Source organism: Bidens hawaiensis, unplaced genomic scaffold, assembly GCF_021521415.1.
Source record: "Bidens hawaiensis isolate Kalapana, Puna unplaced genomic scaffold, B.hawaiensis_p1.1 tig00003653_1, whole genome shotgun sequence".
NCBI classification, from domain to species: domain Eukaryota; kingdom Viridiplantae; phylum Streptophyta; class Magnoliopsida; order Asterales; family Asteraceae; genus Bidens; species Bidens hawaiensis.
Genome location: NW_027491209.1, coordinates 2,403,216 through 2,419,754, shown reverse-complemented (window position 1 = coordinate 2,419,754; position 16,539 = coordinate 2,403,216). Strand labels below are relative to the sequence as shown.

The following is a 16,539-nucleotide window of genomic DNA, read 5'->3' as shown; positions in this document are numbered from 1 at the left end:
ATCTCCCAAGCATCCGTTTCCAGTTCCATCGCTAGGTAAGCCGAAACTTTAGTCTTGAGATTTACTTTTCTGACCAGCCCTTATATTCTTCGATTACTTGGTCTTAATACACATATTTCTTGTTATTTAAACATATTCTAGACTTCCAATTTCGAGGCTAACACCAAGAAACCCGAATCTCGTTTAATCTCTCTAAACCATCACTTAACAAGAATCACAGGTGAGTCTCACAGCCCCTATTTTCACTGTTTTTAAACTGTTTTCGGGGCGAGGGACACGTGTTTAAATTATATTTTATCATGGTATATTTACAAGCAATGCAAACGATTATCTGTTCATAGTGTCTATCTTGGTTATCAATGTGAGTGCGCTAGAACGAGAAAGTGATCACTTTATCAATGAAACTAAGAGTAGGGACTACAGGTTTGATCAACCCGCTCGTAGGGGTAGCACCTCTTTGCATAGACGAGCGCCTAGTATGGTCATGGGGTAGTACTACTGGTTAAATTCGATCGTAGTGGCCGCGCCACTTTGCATGGACGAGCACATAGTTTTTCAGAAATGTCCGCGCGAAACCCGCGGGACGGTTTTATCAAGAATATGTTTTAATGATGTTATCAGAACTATGTTTCAATATGGTTTTATCAAGAATATGATGCAATACGATTTATCAAGTCACCGAAACTTGTGAACTCACTCAGTTTATACTGATTCAAATATTTTTACGTGTCTTTCAGGTGGTAATTAAGTAGCGCAAGGGGTCACACGTAGAGCACTTCACGCAGAACAGCTATAAAAATGGTTTTTGGAAGATTTTAGTTCTATCCCTTCCACACGCGTGGTTGTTCCCGCCGTGTAAGGGGATATGGCGCGGAAATCTTCAACGTTTTTCATATTTGGATGTTTTTATATGTTCTAAACAATGTAATGTATTTTGTACTAGACATTTCATGAGAAATGGGAAATTTATTTGAATGTTTGCAATGACCCGTGCTTGATTATCAATCCCCGCGCGCGCACGCTCGGCTGTTTCCGCCGTTTAGGGCCGGGTGTGACACAAGTATTCTTTATGTAGAGTTAATAATGAAAAGGCTCGTTAAAATGAGGTGGATAACACGTTATGCAAAAACAAGTAGTCATATACAACAATAATCACTTGATTAAAATACTTTTACATAAAATTTAACATTATAATAAGATAAAAAAGAAATCAAACCTATTATGAAAGTCATATGAAAAATTCTAAAAATGATGCATAATCTAAACATGGCATTTGAGAAATATGTTAAACTATTATTTAAAACAAAATACGGGGAGTAGCTTTAGGACAACTCTATAATCCATAAATAAGAAGGGCTAACTCTAGTAACGCTTTTCTTAATTAAGTAATAAAATGTTAAGGATTAGAAAGAAAAAATAAAAATGTTAAAACTATAATTTAAAACAAAAAACACAATAAATACGGGGAGTAGTTTTAGGACAACTCTATAATCCATAAATAAGATGGGCTAACTCTAGTAACGCTTTTCTTAATTAAGCAATGATAATATGTTAAGGATTAGAAAGAAAAAAGAATAAAAATAAAAAATGATGGTCGGGCCGGGATATAGTTGATAGCGTGCCATAAGATGATCGGACCAAAATCTTAATCATTTTTTTAACGTTTAATAAATAAAGAATTGTCTAGGTACTGTACGAGGTGCCCAATAGCAAAAGGTTACCGTTAGTTGGCCTAACCCAGTCATACAGAGCCCCTTAAACGCCTCCAAATTATTTCAAGTTCCAAGGAAAACCCACACGCCCGAAGGCTCACTGTGGTAAAACCCGGACACCCTTAGGATCATACCGGAGATCACAAAGATTCTAGTCTTCCTTCATTGAATCATCCACGCCCTTCCCAAAAATGTTATTTGTGGTAATCAAACATGGGTCTCCATTAAGAAATTCATTCATCCTAATATTACATCAAATTGGAAATGAGCAGAAGCTTAATCATTATCAAAACCAAAACAAATTGCAAGAAAAATAAGATGAATAAAAAAAGAAGCAAAGAATCCAAAATTAGACAAATAAGAGCATTCACAACTCATCCTCTACATTTGCGTGACATGGTTTTGTAAATTATATGATAGGGTTTTGAGTGGTTGTGAGGGAAAAGGGGGGGGGGGGGGGGCTTTTATTTTTTGTAAATTTTAGGAAACTTTGTTTACTCCAAGTTTATTTTTTAATATTTGTTGAATTGGTAATAAGTAGAGTAGGGAAAAAACTGTAATAATAAAAATATATAAAATATTATAATTTAACAATAGAGAAAAGTATAGCGAATTTTAATGTAATTATATAGATAAAATTAGGAAACGGCGGGATGCTCTGACCAACAAAAAGATTCAAAAGTTGAAATTGCTACACAAACTTCATTGTTTGCTATTTTTATCTTAAATTATGCTATCTTAGAAAATTTATAGTTTTTTACTGTAGTGGTTGTTTAGTTAAATAGAAGAAGTTGGTTGTAGCTCAATGGTAGAGCATTCATTTTACAAGTGAGAGGTAAGGGGATCAAAATTCACTACCACCAACTTATATGGGAGATATGAGGGATGACCCTGGTTTGCCAGGGTTCAAGTCCTGATCTCACCCGGTTTTACCGGCTCCTCGCTGTCGTGCCGTTTGGCGGGCGTGTGAGTCGGGTTTTATCCGGTGAATCTCTCAACAGGTGGACCGCTAGGGGCTCCGTCCGTCCGGAGTAGTGGCCGGCTCGGGCTACCTTTAGCCAATGGAGGCCGCGTACGGGATACCCGGTGTTACTTAGTTGGCCGATCAAAAGAAAAAAGTTAAATACTTATCTAAACACAAATTTGAAAACAATAGCTTGTAATCTAAGGCTGAGGGGTGCGGAGCGCTAGTCAGGGCGCGAGAGGACGTTCGCTCGCGCCCCGGGGCGCGAGAGCCACACCACCGGGGCGCGAGAGGGGCGCGAGAGGGGCGCGAGAGCGGAAAACGAGGCAGGCGCCAGGAGGCTCGCGCGCGTGAATGGACTGTGGGAAATGGGAAAGAGCCGTTGGAGGCTTTAATAATGAATAAAAAAATTTCTGATGGATTAATAAACAACTTTCGAAAGGATTAAAACCCTAACCAACTTTCTGATGGATTAATAAACAACTTGGTAAAGGGAGAAAAGAAAACCTGAATTATTGGTCGCCATGGCAGTTAAGGGAGAGATGATTCCGGTGAAGAAACAAACCCCACCACCAGATTATTATTAAGATATAAAAGGTTAGGTTCGGAGGCTGCTTTGAAAATATTATTATTAAAATCCTGGTTATCATGTAACAATTATTGATGTTCAAAGTTCGTTTGAAATCTTGAAAACGTTTAAACCAATCGCCACTTTTGATTAGCTGGTTTATGAATGTTCAAACCATAGAAAACAGTTCGGTTTATGGTTTATATCAAAAATAGGCCATATAAAACCGGACCGGACTGTAAACTTATTATTGAAACTCAATGCGTGAAACCAAACCATTAATTTTTTTTTATATATTAATGTGTTTTTTTAATTAATGTGTGTTTGTTTAAATAATTACTTGTTTTTTTAATAATACGTTTTTTAATACATTTATAAAAAAATAAAAAAATAAACCGCTCGCGCCCCCTCTCGCGCCCCTCCACACCATGCCCCGGGGCGCTATCACCACTACCAATACCCATCTTATCAAGTTTCTCTCTCTGCCACACGTCACAATATTATTGGATGGCGCCCCCACTCACGCCCCCTCTCGCGCCCCCCACACCCCTCAGCCTAAGGGAGGGTTGGCTCCCAGCATATGGTGATTAGTGGCTTGATAGACGGCTAGGAGAAAGACCAAAACCTTTGGTTGTTTAACTTGGGTTAACTAGCCATTATCTATTGGAATAAATATTAAACTATTTTCTTTAAAGTAGTAAAGTGAGGTGAACTGGATTTTTTAATTTGTTTACACAATTAATGTAATGGTTGTTAACAGGGTGGATTCATCATTTGTTTTGTACAACGTCGTTATTGAGATCACTCAACACCTATGGCCTGCCATATAAAATACTCACGTGATGTAGCATGCTCTATCATGTTCATGTGGCATAGGTTGTATCTCTATAACATAACCACATGTCTATTTTTCTGACACGTCTACCTATCAGATATATTAGTATGATAGTGTTTATATCGAATGCAACTTTAGTTTTATATAATTAAGAAAATCATGAATATTCCAAAGTAGCCCTTTTCTATAGTAGCCAAAAATTCTCGACATTCCAAAAATAGCTCATATAATATGGACTGAGACGATACATTGAGATAAGACCTGACGTGATTTCTAAACCAATTGTATTTTGACACGTGAGAATTTCTGAAAATCCGGCCAAATTTTTGAAAATCTTGAGGGATCCATGCATATTTTCTCACTAAAGTATTTATCTCAAAAGCAGTCTTCGCGGACGGTTTTTATGTATCATAACTTATCCGTCCAAATTCTAAAAGCCTTGAAAAATGTTTCTTTAAATTATGTATTCCAAGATGCATTTAAGACGAATTTGTACCAAGGAGACAAAGATAACATCAGACCCTAAAAACCAAACATTCATCAACCAAGATGATACATCAAATAACTAAACAACACATATTTCACAAACTTGAAATACAACTCGGTTTCCAAAATAACAAGTATAAACCCAAACACCATTTACTGCATCCAACTCTTGATAAACCCGGATGTTGGGAAAATAGTAGATGATATCTTGGTTGGTGATATCAAAATGAACAATATACTCACTCTCGCCAAATTTGCTAATAATTTTTCCCGTCCACCATCTGTCATTAGCATAAATATCCACTGTCTCATCCAAACGGAAACTGCTCACCTCATCAGATGCAGGTTTTGGTCGTATTTGTTAGGCCTTCACGAACTCTCGAAGAGGCCCGGACTCATCATTTCCGAGCTAGGTACGGATTTCCCGAACATTGAGATTATGTTGCCGTCATAATAGGAACCAATGAACCTAGGACCCATATCTATAACCTTCACATGATCTCCCCTCATAAACTTCATGATTTTGGATTCAAGAACAAGTGTTAATGAAGATGAAAGATCAAATAAAAGGAATTTGAAGAGAAGATTAAAAGGTTTTTGGGAGATAAAGATTCCACATATAGCATATGATATGGAGGGACCCGGCAAGAAAAATCATAATATCGTCTCCTTAGTACAAATTCGTCTTAAATGCGTCTTGGAAGACGGAATTTAAATGAACATTTTCAAGGTTTTTAATATTTGGACGGATGAGTTAGGATACATAAAAAACCATCCACGGAGACTGTTTTTGAGATAAATATTTAGTGAGAAAATATGGACGGGTCCCTCAAGATTTTCAAAAATTTGGTCGGATTTATAGGAATTCTTACACGTGTCAAAATACAATTAGTTTAGAAATTTTGCCTGATCTTATCTCAATTGTCGTCTCAGTTCATATTACGTGAGCTATTTTTGAAATATTGAAGAATTTTAGACTAAAATACATTTCTCTCTTTAAAAAAAGGATACTTTAGGAATTCTACCTTAATTTAATAAAGTTTAGTGTTTTCAAATAGTACAATCAGTTGATCACTACTCAGCATAATTTTTTCCAAGTAATCCCGTCTAAATTTCCTTTCAGTTTTTTCTCTTTATGTTTCTTAATTTCTTTTATCTTACTATATTCTTCATGTTCTTTTTATTTTTTCAATTCTATAATTAAAACGAATATCAAGGTGAGTTTATTTACATACTTTCACTACTTTCACTTTGTAATTAGGGTTATAAATGAACCGGATGTTCGACAAACTATTCTAAATTGTTTGAAGAAAAGTTCGATTGTGTTGGTTTGTAACTTGTTTAATATATAAATGGACATGCATAAGAAATTTTGTTCGATTAACTAAATAAACGAACACGAACAAAGGTATGTTTATTCAAATGTATTAGTGAATGTTCGATAATGTTTTACTCATTAAAGGTTTCGAATACTTTTTAATAACTTTTCTAATTTTATGATAGAGATTTAAACAAAATCATTAAGCATAAAACAAATCTAACTAATTTATTAAAGCAATATCATCTTGTCCACATGCACTTCTCATAGGCTATCCACATAGGCATCCATGTCATCCACCTTCCATACTTGTAAAATCCACATATTAATCATTTATTTTTATACTCAGAAAATAAAAAAACACGCGAACTGTATTTGTTTTTCTAACCCGATTATCATTTTGGTATTTCCGTTCATATCTGTTCTCATTTCTCAAAATCTCCTTAACCTTAATTCTTTTCCGCCTCTCAGCCGTCTAACTATGGCCACAATTTTTCATTACTTCCTGTCGTTTGATTACCATCCTTATTCTAAATGTCTTTTATCATATCAATGTACAATCCCGTTGATGAATCTCTCAAGTAAAACCACAATCCATTCTACGCACCATCTTCAATCGGTCCATATTCAATCGATGTTAGACCATGAGGTTCTCACATGTATTCATATTCGTCTTCAATCTTTTTGTGTCTTAATCTTAATTTTTTTTTTTGTTTTTTATTGTTTTAATTAAAATATAAATTTTATTGTATTTTTTTGAAAAAAAATAATTTTAGGATTTTTAATCTAATAATATTTGTAACTATTAATTTAAAATACTTACTCTTGTTTATTTAATTTGATTATTATTTTTAATTAAATCATATAATAAAATGAAAGTCAGTATTTTAAATTATTAACTTTATCCTGTATTTAGATTAATAATTTAAATATCAAATAATAAAGTTGACTATAATTTTGATATTTTTGGAACTCGATATAATGTGAGTCGGTATTTTCTAAAACAACTAATTTTAAAATTAATAATTTCCTTTAATATGTTGACCTTGTTTTTGGCATTTCCGGAAATTATGTTTCAAATTATTAAGTTTTCAATAATTTGAAATGATATTCTATTTATACTAAATTAAAACTGTTGCTAAAGTTAACATATTTTACAAAATTAAGCAATTCCATTTTTACTATATAATAGGCATTCGTTGATGTTTTATACACATTGACAAAAATCTTCTGCAATTTAGTTTTCCAGTGTTAGTTTTAATCTAATATGCATATAATTTATATTCAAACGTAGTAGTTTCATCAGATTTATGTCATCATTTTATTCTTAAACAGTTTTCAACGGAGGTTCAAAAATTTACAATGTTGAATGAAATTGATGTTCTCAAAACATCTCCATCCACAGTTAAGGTCAGAGTTTTGAGAGTTTGGTCAATCAATGATAACAAACATGCTGACGATGACTTCTTGATTGAGATGGTGCTCATGGATAAATATGTAAGTACCTAAGTATTTTATATTTTATTTGTCTATTATAATGGATATTGTATTCCCTATTTAATCGCACATGTTTCTTATGATTTTATTTTTATTTCATTACAGAAGAATCAATTGCAAGCTACAATTTTTAAAGATATTTTTCGTTTCAAAAGGTTTTCGGCTGAAAACGCCAATCTGATAATTATGAATCATGGTGTTGGTTTAAATGGTTCGAACTACAAGGTTATTGATTGTCCAAACAAGTTGGTCTTGGGTCCAAATGTCCATGTCAATCCATGTCCAGACTTTGATGGTCGTATGTTTGGTTTGAAACTAACTTCATTTCGTTCAGTAACTGACAAAGATATTTGTTTAAAGTCCACTATAGGTATATACATTATTTTATATGTTAATTTTTTATAACGTTTTTTTAATTTTTTATATCATTAAAGCAAAATTTTTAGATTAAATTTATTTTCATTTGCTTATTTTGATGTTGTTGGTCATGTGGTTCACATCTTCAAGAGCAACAACTCAAACTTGAAAGAGAAAAACAAACATATTATAGAGATCTTTAAATTAAGGCTATAATATTTTTTTGATTTATTTTTTAATAATATCTTATTTTTCATATGTTATTTAACGTTTATTTATTTATTTATTTTTTTAAAAATTGTGTTTATCTTACCATCTAGGTTGATTATGCCTTGTAGTTGTCAAAGTATGTAGTTGATCATTTTGAGGAAGGTTATGCAATTATTTTACTTTAATTTAGTAAAGTCCTATACTGTTATGATAATAAATGTATTTTTGTCTAATTTGTTCAAACATATTTTTAATGTCATTTTGTTTCATATATATATATATATATATATATGATATTCAATATATTATCTAATTTTATAATTTTTAAATATTGTAGAGAAAGTTTATGTCTTCAATTCCTTTGGCTCTAATGTCAGCCGTGTGTTTACCAATGTCTACTTATTTGAAATTAAATAATACAAAACCCAGTATATAACAATTAATCTTTGTTATGATTTTTGTATATATTTTGATTTGATTTTTTTTTTACATTTTCTTAGTTTTATGTATTAAAATTTTATTTCTTTTGCAGTTTGTTTGGATTGCTAAACGAAAATGATGTCAACATTCGCAGACCAATTCCAGTGAACTTGTTAACATCTCTTGACGAAGAGTTTTTGAAAGCAACATATTTCTACAATATTTGTGAGATTTACACAATTATCTTTGTAAGTTAGTGGTTATAATCTAAAAAGTTACCTGTTTGTCTCTTATAACCTATTCAATATATATCAACTAGTTTCTTACTTTTTACCAGCCGAAAAATATCATCTTGCTCGGGACAATAAAAGCTATATGCCTGGATACAGATTGGTATTACATTGGTTGTAGCAATTGTAGCCGTAACTTAATGGTTGATGAAGCGGAAGGTGGTAAGGTTTATAAATGCAAAAATCCAAGATGCAACGCAATAGGTGTTGTTACTACAGATAGGTATACAATTACTTGTATTTTATAATTTATTTCTTAAAACTTTGGATTAAACGACATGTTAAACTTATTGTAGGTATAAGATAAAGATAAGGATACAAGATTCCACTGGAGTTGTTTCTTTGACCCTATTTGATAGGGATGCTAAATTTCTTATTAAGAAACCAACGAGCGATTTGATTGTTACTGAGGATGAGGATCTAATTATATTTTTTTTTGGATTATTTATTTAAATTATGATTATAACATTTTGTTTTGTAGTGTTGTTGCTTTTTTTTCCTCAAACTTTTTTGTAACTTTATTTGTTAAATTTCTTACAGGATGTGGTCGTCAAGGGTCGATTTCCCTCTGAATTGGATTGTTTGTTAGACAAGAAAATTGCTTTCAAGTTTGACATTGCTGACTTCAATTTCAGATATAGTGTGGAAGATTATGGGATTGCCAAACTTACTGATGATGATGCTATTATTTTATAAATTAAGAAAAGGTTGTTTGGTTCTCTGGTAATTGCCTCAAATAAAAATACCATAATTGTTTATTTCTTTGTGATAATATAAAATGAATCTTATTTTCATACCATTTTAATTTTCAGCTTTCCGATACTGATTCGGTTAAAGTTGTAGCATCTGTTTTTGAATTACAATCAACCAGTTCTCTTTCCATTAATGTACATTTTTAATATCTGTAAACTGTATTTTAAAATTACACATTTGATTTAAAATCCACTAACATTTTTATCCTTTTTGATATTATTTTAATACCAGGTTTCTGATATTTGTGATACTCAAACTCCAAGCTCTAATGTGGATGTTGAGGATGAAACCAAGAATAACAAATGATCTACTACAAAATCTGATGATAAACCGAAGAGGAAATTCATGGATGTTTTTTAGGTTGATGATGAAGCAATCATGTTGGCAACTAAGTTTAAGGCGGTGATAGTTGAAGACAAGCCTACTACGAGTGATGCAATTCTTAATGAAAGTGTGAAACTTTTAACCCCAAAATTGGAGAAGGTTTCAAAGTGAAAGATTGTGATTTGGAAATAAAAACAATGAATATATTTCATTGTTATCATTTAAGATTTCAGACTTTTTTATTTATTATGTTTGATGTTTGATTTGGTTTGTTAGACTTACTATCTATGTCTTATGTTTGGATTATTTTTGTCAACTTTGGATGTTTTGTTTTATTCACCTTTGAAATAAAATTTAAACTTTATAAATACTATTTGTTTCTTAAGGATACTACCTTAAGGTCGGAGGATAGACCTGATATATTATGCAGACTCTTTAAGCTCAAGCTTGATTCAATGATTAAAGAGTTGAAGGAAAAGTCTATGTTTGGAAAGATTCAAACAGGTAACATTCTTTAATCTTATGATTATTTAATATTAAAAAAAATATTTCACATAATTTACATCTTAATGATATATATATTTAGTAAAATTGTTATTTTTAATTAAATATTATATACTTTTTTTTTGCAGTGGTTTACACGATTGAGTTTCAAAAAGGAGCTTACATCATGCACATATTTGCCTATTTATGCATGCAAAAAAGCAAAATTCATAATCCACAATTGATAGATTAACTTTATTTCGGCTGAAATTCTAAACAAAAACATTGATCCGGAGCTATACAAGCTTGTATTAGATCACATGATTCATGGTCCATGTGGTGGGCTAACCCGAAATGCACTTGCACGGTTAATAAGAGATGCCCCTAAAAGTTCCCATAGAGATTTCAGAATGAAACAAGTGTTGATTCCGAAGGGTTTCCAGTTTACAAAAGAATAGATAATGATGAATATGTTGTTAAGTCAAATATAAATTTAGATAATAGATGTGTTTTTCTCTATAACAAGACTATTAAAAAAAATCCAAGCTCATAAAAACGTTGAGTCGTGCAATCAAGATGGCTCAATCAAGTATTTGTTTAAATACTTAATAGGGGTCCAGATCGAGCGGCAATTTCGCTTGTCCAAAATAACAAACCAAGGTCCTAATAAGGACGAGATTAAAGCATCTAACGACTGCCGATATGTTCTGGCATGCGAAGCCTCATGGAGAATATTTTCACTTGACGTTAATTATAGGTTTCCGTCATTTTGAGGCTTGCTTTTCATTTACCTGGTGAACAGCAAGTAATATACGGTGCTAATGAAGATATTGAAGATGTACTCAACAAAACTACAAATGCTTCTTCAATGTTTACTGGTTGGTTTGATTGTAATAAGAAGTACGAGTCTACAAACCATCTCACCTACTCAGAGTTTCCAACAAAGTTTGTATTAAAAAAAAGAACGTAAATGGGAACTACGACAAAAGGGGTTTGCAATTGGTAGGTTCATATTGTTCCACCTGCTTTTGATGAAGCTTACTACCTACAAATCTTACTTAATAAGGTAAAAGGTCCTAAATATTTTGAAGACTTTCGAATAGTTGATAAAGTGGTTTGTGATACTTTTTGAGATGCATGTTTTAGAAGAGGTCTTTTAGATGATGACAAAGAGTATATAGAAGAAATTGAAGAAGCAAGTAATACCTCAAGTGACTATTATCTTTGAAATTTGTGTGCTACAATGTTGGTTACATATAGTTTGTCTAGACCTCATTTTGTTTGGGAAAGGACCCAACATCTTTTAGTTGACGGCATTCTATACAAACAACAAAATGATCAAAATAATCCATTTAAGATTTAAATAATTTAAATCCATTTTCTTATTGCATAGTTAATAGTTTTAAAAAAATGTGTGTGTATACATTTTTGAATTTATAATTTTTTTTGTTTTACAGTGTTGATTATAAACTAAGAACAGCTAGGTTTTAGCATTACTTGAAATTGTTAATTTTTTAGTTTCAAATAACTCAACACTCAGAAAGTATAGACAGATGCCTTTTCCAGACATGGATTCTATTTCTAGAGAAACTAATCTGTTGATGGTTGAAGAACTTTCTTATGATAGTCCAACTTTGAGGTTGGAACTTAATAATATTTTGATTCGTTAACAAATAAACAACACGGTGTTTATAATGAAATAATGAATTAAGTGGTTGCTAAAAAGGGTGGTGTGCTTTTTGTTTATGGCTATGGTGGTACGAGAAAAACTTATTTATGGAAAAAGTAATCTGCTTCCCTAAGGTCTAAGGGAGAAGATGTATTAAGCGTTGCTTCAAGAGGAATAGCTTCTTTGTTATTGGAAGGTGGTAGACCAGCACACTCAAAATTTCTCATTCCGATTAATCTAACTGAAGATTCTATATGTCATGTATGAATAAATATTTCTTTATGTTATTGTTATGTAGATCGTATTCAAACCTTATGTGTTTTTCCTATTGATTTATAAACAATGTCCATTTACAAATTCTGATAGTGTTTTTATATTTATCAATACAAAATTTTTAAGTCTTAATTTTAATTATAACTTAGATTCGTTTTCTTATTCATTTTTTTGATTGTTTTCACATTTAGGTTAAGGGAAATAAAGACGTGTTGTGTTATTGAAAAAGACAACCTTAATTATTTGGGATGAAGCGCCCATAATTTATAAGCATGCATTTGAAGCATTAGACATGACGTTAAAAGATGTTATGACCGACGATCCTGCAAATACTTCAGTAGCTTTATTTGGAGGTAAGGTGGTTTTTTTTGTGGTGATTTCCGCCATATTTTGTCCATTGTAACAAACGGTACTAGAAATCAATGTGTAAATGCTTCAATAAATTCTTCATACATTTAATCATAGTGTAAAGTACCTAAACTTACGAAGAACATGAGGCTTACAGTTGTATGTGGATCGTCAGATGTTGAAGAGATTAAAGAATTCGCTGATAGGTTGTTGGATATAGGTGAAGTTGACTTAGGTGGTCCAAATGATGTAGAAACAACTAATTTTAAATTCATTAGATCCAATTGATGAGTTAATTCAATTTGTCAATTATAACATCTTAGATAGATTCAATGAAGTTATTTATATTCGATATCAGACACTTTTGGCACCTTTGAATGAGGTTGTTCAGGAAATTAATGAGCTTGTGTTAGCACCTTTTCCTAGTGACAAAGTCCAGTATCTAAGTTGTAAGGCCCCGTTCCCGGTGCCCAATATTGGCGTTGGATTTACTCACAAACACAGTTCTAAATATCATAGTTAAATTAAACTTTCGCGGAATAAATAAAACTTCAATCATTTGTTACAAAAAATTCAAACTTATCTTTGAAAACATAACATAAAAATATCTTATTTAAACATCATGACAACTCGATATTTAGATGCCAGCAACCTCAGTTCCTTCCATGTGACTCCCTCAAGCTAGCTGCTTCAGTCTATTTACCCGCGTGTATACTAAAATTCAGCTACGCTGAATGAATTCTAGTTAATCAGGTAACATACAATACATTCACATACTTTTACATACGCATCTGAAGATGCATATTATATAAATAACCTGCTTATCTTTCTTTCATATATACATAAGTATATACCTTCTTTCTTGTTTTCATTCTTTCCTTCATACTTTACATTTATTCTTTCTTTACATACTTATACGTTTTAAAGAGCCATTCGCTCTATAACCTCTTAGATATTATGAAGGTCTGGTCCATATCCTCTCAGATTTATAATGGTCTGGTGCCTCCTCATACCTTCAAATCTTCATATATTCCTTCATATTATTATTTATTGTTGGTGCATAATGTCAGTAGTTCATTGTCTAGTGTCTGTAATCGAGTCTGTAATGTTAATTATGTTTTATATATGTCTTAAGCGAAGTTGTTAACAAGTTCGCTTAGGCGAACTTGTTAGTCAAGCGAAGTTATGGACAACTTCGCCTGAACATGCCAGGCGAAGTTGTCGTGTATAAATAGTCCTAGGTTACGGCTGTTTGGGGGAATCAGTTGTTCGTGTTAGTTTGTTCGAGTTGTTACGAGAGCTGTAACGTGTGTCTGTAATAGTGATATCGTATCACGTGTTTGAGTTATTATATAACGTGTGTTCGTTTCGTGTGTTCGTGTGATTCGTGTTCTATACTCGTAACGATCTACGCAGGGATTCCGCACCTGAGTAGATCGAGATATCTCGTGCGATCCCTCCAGGGAACCTACAATTGGTATCAGAGCTTTTGCTCGATTGTGTGGTTCGGGATATTCACGCGGGTGTAGAAATCGTCCCGTTTCGACTATTCGCGGGACGTGTTTTCTGTGTTTTTGAGTCAATCTTACCTCCTACCATCGTATTCAAGCCTTTGCACCGTCAAAAACCTCGTAAAATCCAGATTTCAGATCTGCAAAAACGTCCGTGTTCATCAGGCGAAGTTGCCGTCAGGATACGTAGGGTTTCGGGGAAGATATAAGGTTAAGCGAAGTTATCCACAACTTCGCCTACCTTCTCAAGTTCGCCTAACTCAGCGAAGTTCTCTACAACTCCGCCTACCTCCTAAGTTCGCTTACCTTAAGCGAAGTTAATCATCTGCGAAGTTCTTCAGCGAAGTTAATCTGCGGCGAAGTTAAGGCTTAAGCGAAGTTATCCGTAACTTCGCCTACAGTACTTTTCAGAAAATTTTTTGATTTTTTGATTTTTTTCGGGTTTCTTTGTTTTCGAGAAAGATGTCGTCAATTAACATCTCTGAGTTAGTAAAGATGGAAGTAGAAGCAGGGTCAGCTACTAAGGTCCCAAGGTTGCTGAAGGGAACCGATTTCGTTGCATGGAAGGATCGGTTCATACAATATGTCAAATACCAGGATGCGAAGACGTGGGTATGCATCCAGGATGGTTATATTACACCAGTTATGGAGTATGAAGGTCCTGATCAAATCAAAAAGTATAGCAAAATGGAAGAAGAAGAGAAAAAGATGTATGAGGCCGAGAGCAAGGCTCATGCTGCTATTACTATGGCTCTTCCACAAGAGATCCTTCATACGTTTAGAAAGTATACGTCAGCAAGAGAGCTTTGGGAAGCTCTTGAGAACAGATTTGAAGGGAATGTAGGAATCCGTGCTTCAAAGATAAAATTGCTCAAAACCCAGTTCTCAGTCTTCAAGTATTTGAAGAATGAATCTTTAGATGATATTATCACTCGATATTACCATCTGATGACTGAATTGAGCAACTATTCAATTTCCTACCGAGAAGAAGAAATAGTTGAGAAGCTTCTAGATGCTCTCCCACCAAAATGGGAGATGTACACTGTGCTGATGAGGGAAGACAAAGACTTTCCCACATATGATCTAGAAACGGCAGTCAACAAGCTCAGAACCTTTGAGCTTAACATGGTCAGAAAAGAGACACCTATGGATCAGGTTCAAGATCCAGGTATGTATGGAGCTAAAGTCAACACTAGCTCAGGATCGAAGACTGAATCTGCTGCCTACTACTCGAAGGGAGAGTCGGGCGCAAATTCATCACATGAGGGGCATGTGTCAGTCAACACAAATGGTGATGTTTGCTATGTAGCAGGTGGATCGAGTGGTTCTCAACCCCAGGTAAGCAAGAATAGTTGCTCTCCAAGTATTCCCAGCAACAACTACTCCAAGATGCCTATGAGTGTCAAGTCTGCTGAAGAGCAGTTTGGTCTCTATGCTTCTTTTATTGCTTCCTATGAGAACTACATTCAGGGGAAGATTGTTGATCCAGCTATGTTGGATGAAGATTATGACCAGATTGATGCTGATGATCTGGAAGAAATGGATCTACAATGGCAGATGGCCATGATCGTGAGAAGAGTGAAGCGGTTTATGAGAAAGACCGGAAGGAAGTTTGTAGGTGGAAGGCCAGGGTTTGACAAGACGAAGGTAAGATGCTACAATTGTCAGCAAAACGGTCACTTTGCAAAGGAATGCAGGAATAAGCGTGTGGAACGAAGTCAGGGCAGGTCTACACAGCAAAGTGGGGGTTCTAAAGATTATAGTGCAATGATTTCCAGAGGAGATGGTGAATACAACTGGAACTTGCATTCTGAAGAAACTTTCGAACAGGCCAATTTGGCGAAGGTTGAAACTGAAGGAAATGAGAAGGTTACCGGAGAAGAAAAAGCTTGTATGGCAGATGTTAAAGACCAGCTCTCCGAGGTATGTTCTAAACCTACTTGTTCTAAATGAGAAAACTTGTCTGAGCAATTAGCTACTATAACTGATCAGTATGTTAGTTTGGATGCTGAGTTTAAAACTTTAAAAGAAGATCATCACTATACTAAAACAAGAGAAAATAGTTATAAAGTAAAGATAAAAGCTTGTGAAAAAGATATTAAAAGTCTAAAAGCAAAACTTGCTGAAAAAATTGAAGTGATTGATCTAAGCTATGAAGTTTTGGAAGAAAAAACCAAACTAATCGCTGATAGAGAAAAACAGATTGCTGATCACCAGGTGAAAGTGGTGGAATTGAATAGAAAACTTGAGCAGTTCAGAAATTCCTCTGCTATTCTTGATCACCTTGTTAGTGATCAAGGTTCCTCTGCTAAAAGAGGAGGAATCGGTTATCATGAGGTTCCACCACCTTATAATCACAATTACACTTTTAACCCTAGTGTTCAGAAATCTGTTGACTTTGAAGTTGCTCAGACAGTACCAGTTAAAGTAACTTGTAAAGAACCAAATGTTAGTGGAGGCGAAACAAGTTCGCCTGTTTCAAGTGTTCAAATTTCTGATCCAAGTCCAGTCTCATCGGATT

General features: G+C 33.7%; 1 protein-coding gene across 1 annotated transcript; it reads left to right on the top strand.

The window, feature by feature from the left end:
- Nucleotides 1-7,245: 7,245 nt before the first annotated feature.
- Nucleotides 7,246-9,716, top strand: LOC143624007 (uncharacterized). Its single transcript, XM_077094768.1, has 9 exons — nucleotides 7,246-7,380; nucleotides 7,486-7,605; nucleotides 8,285-8,340; nucleotides 8,480-8,615; nucleotides 8,705-8,880; nucleotides 8,954-9,059; nucleotides 9,198-9,338; nucleotides 9,470-9,544; nucleotides 9,642-9,716. The coding sequence occupies exons 1-9, from the start codon at nucleotides 7,246-7,248 to the stop codon at nucleotides 9,714-9,716; spliced, it is 1,020 nt and encodes a 339-aa protein (XP_076950883.1).
- The last annotated feature ends 6,823 nt before the right edge of the window (nucleotides 9,717-16,539 follow it).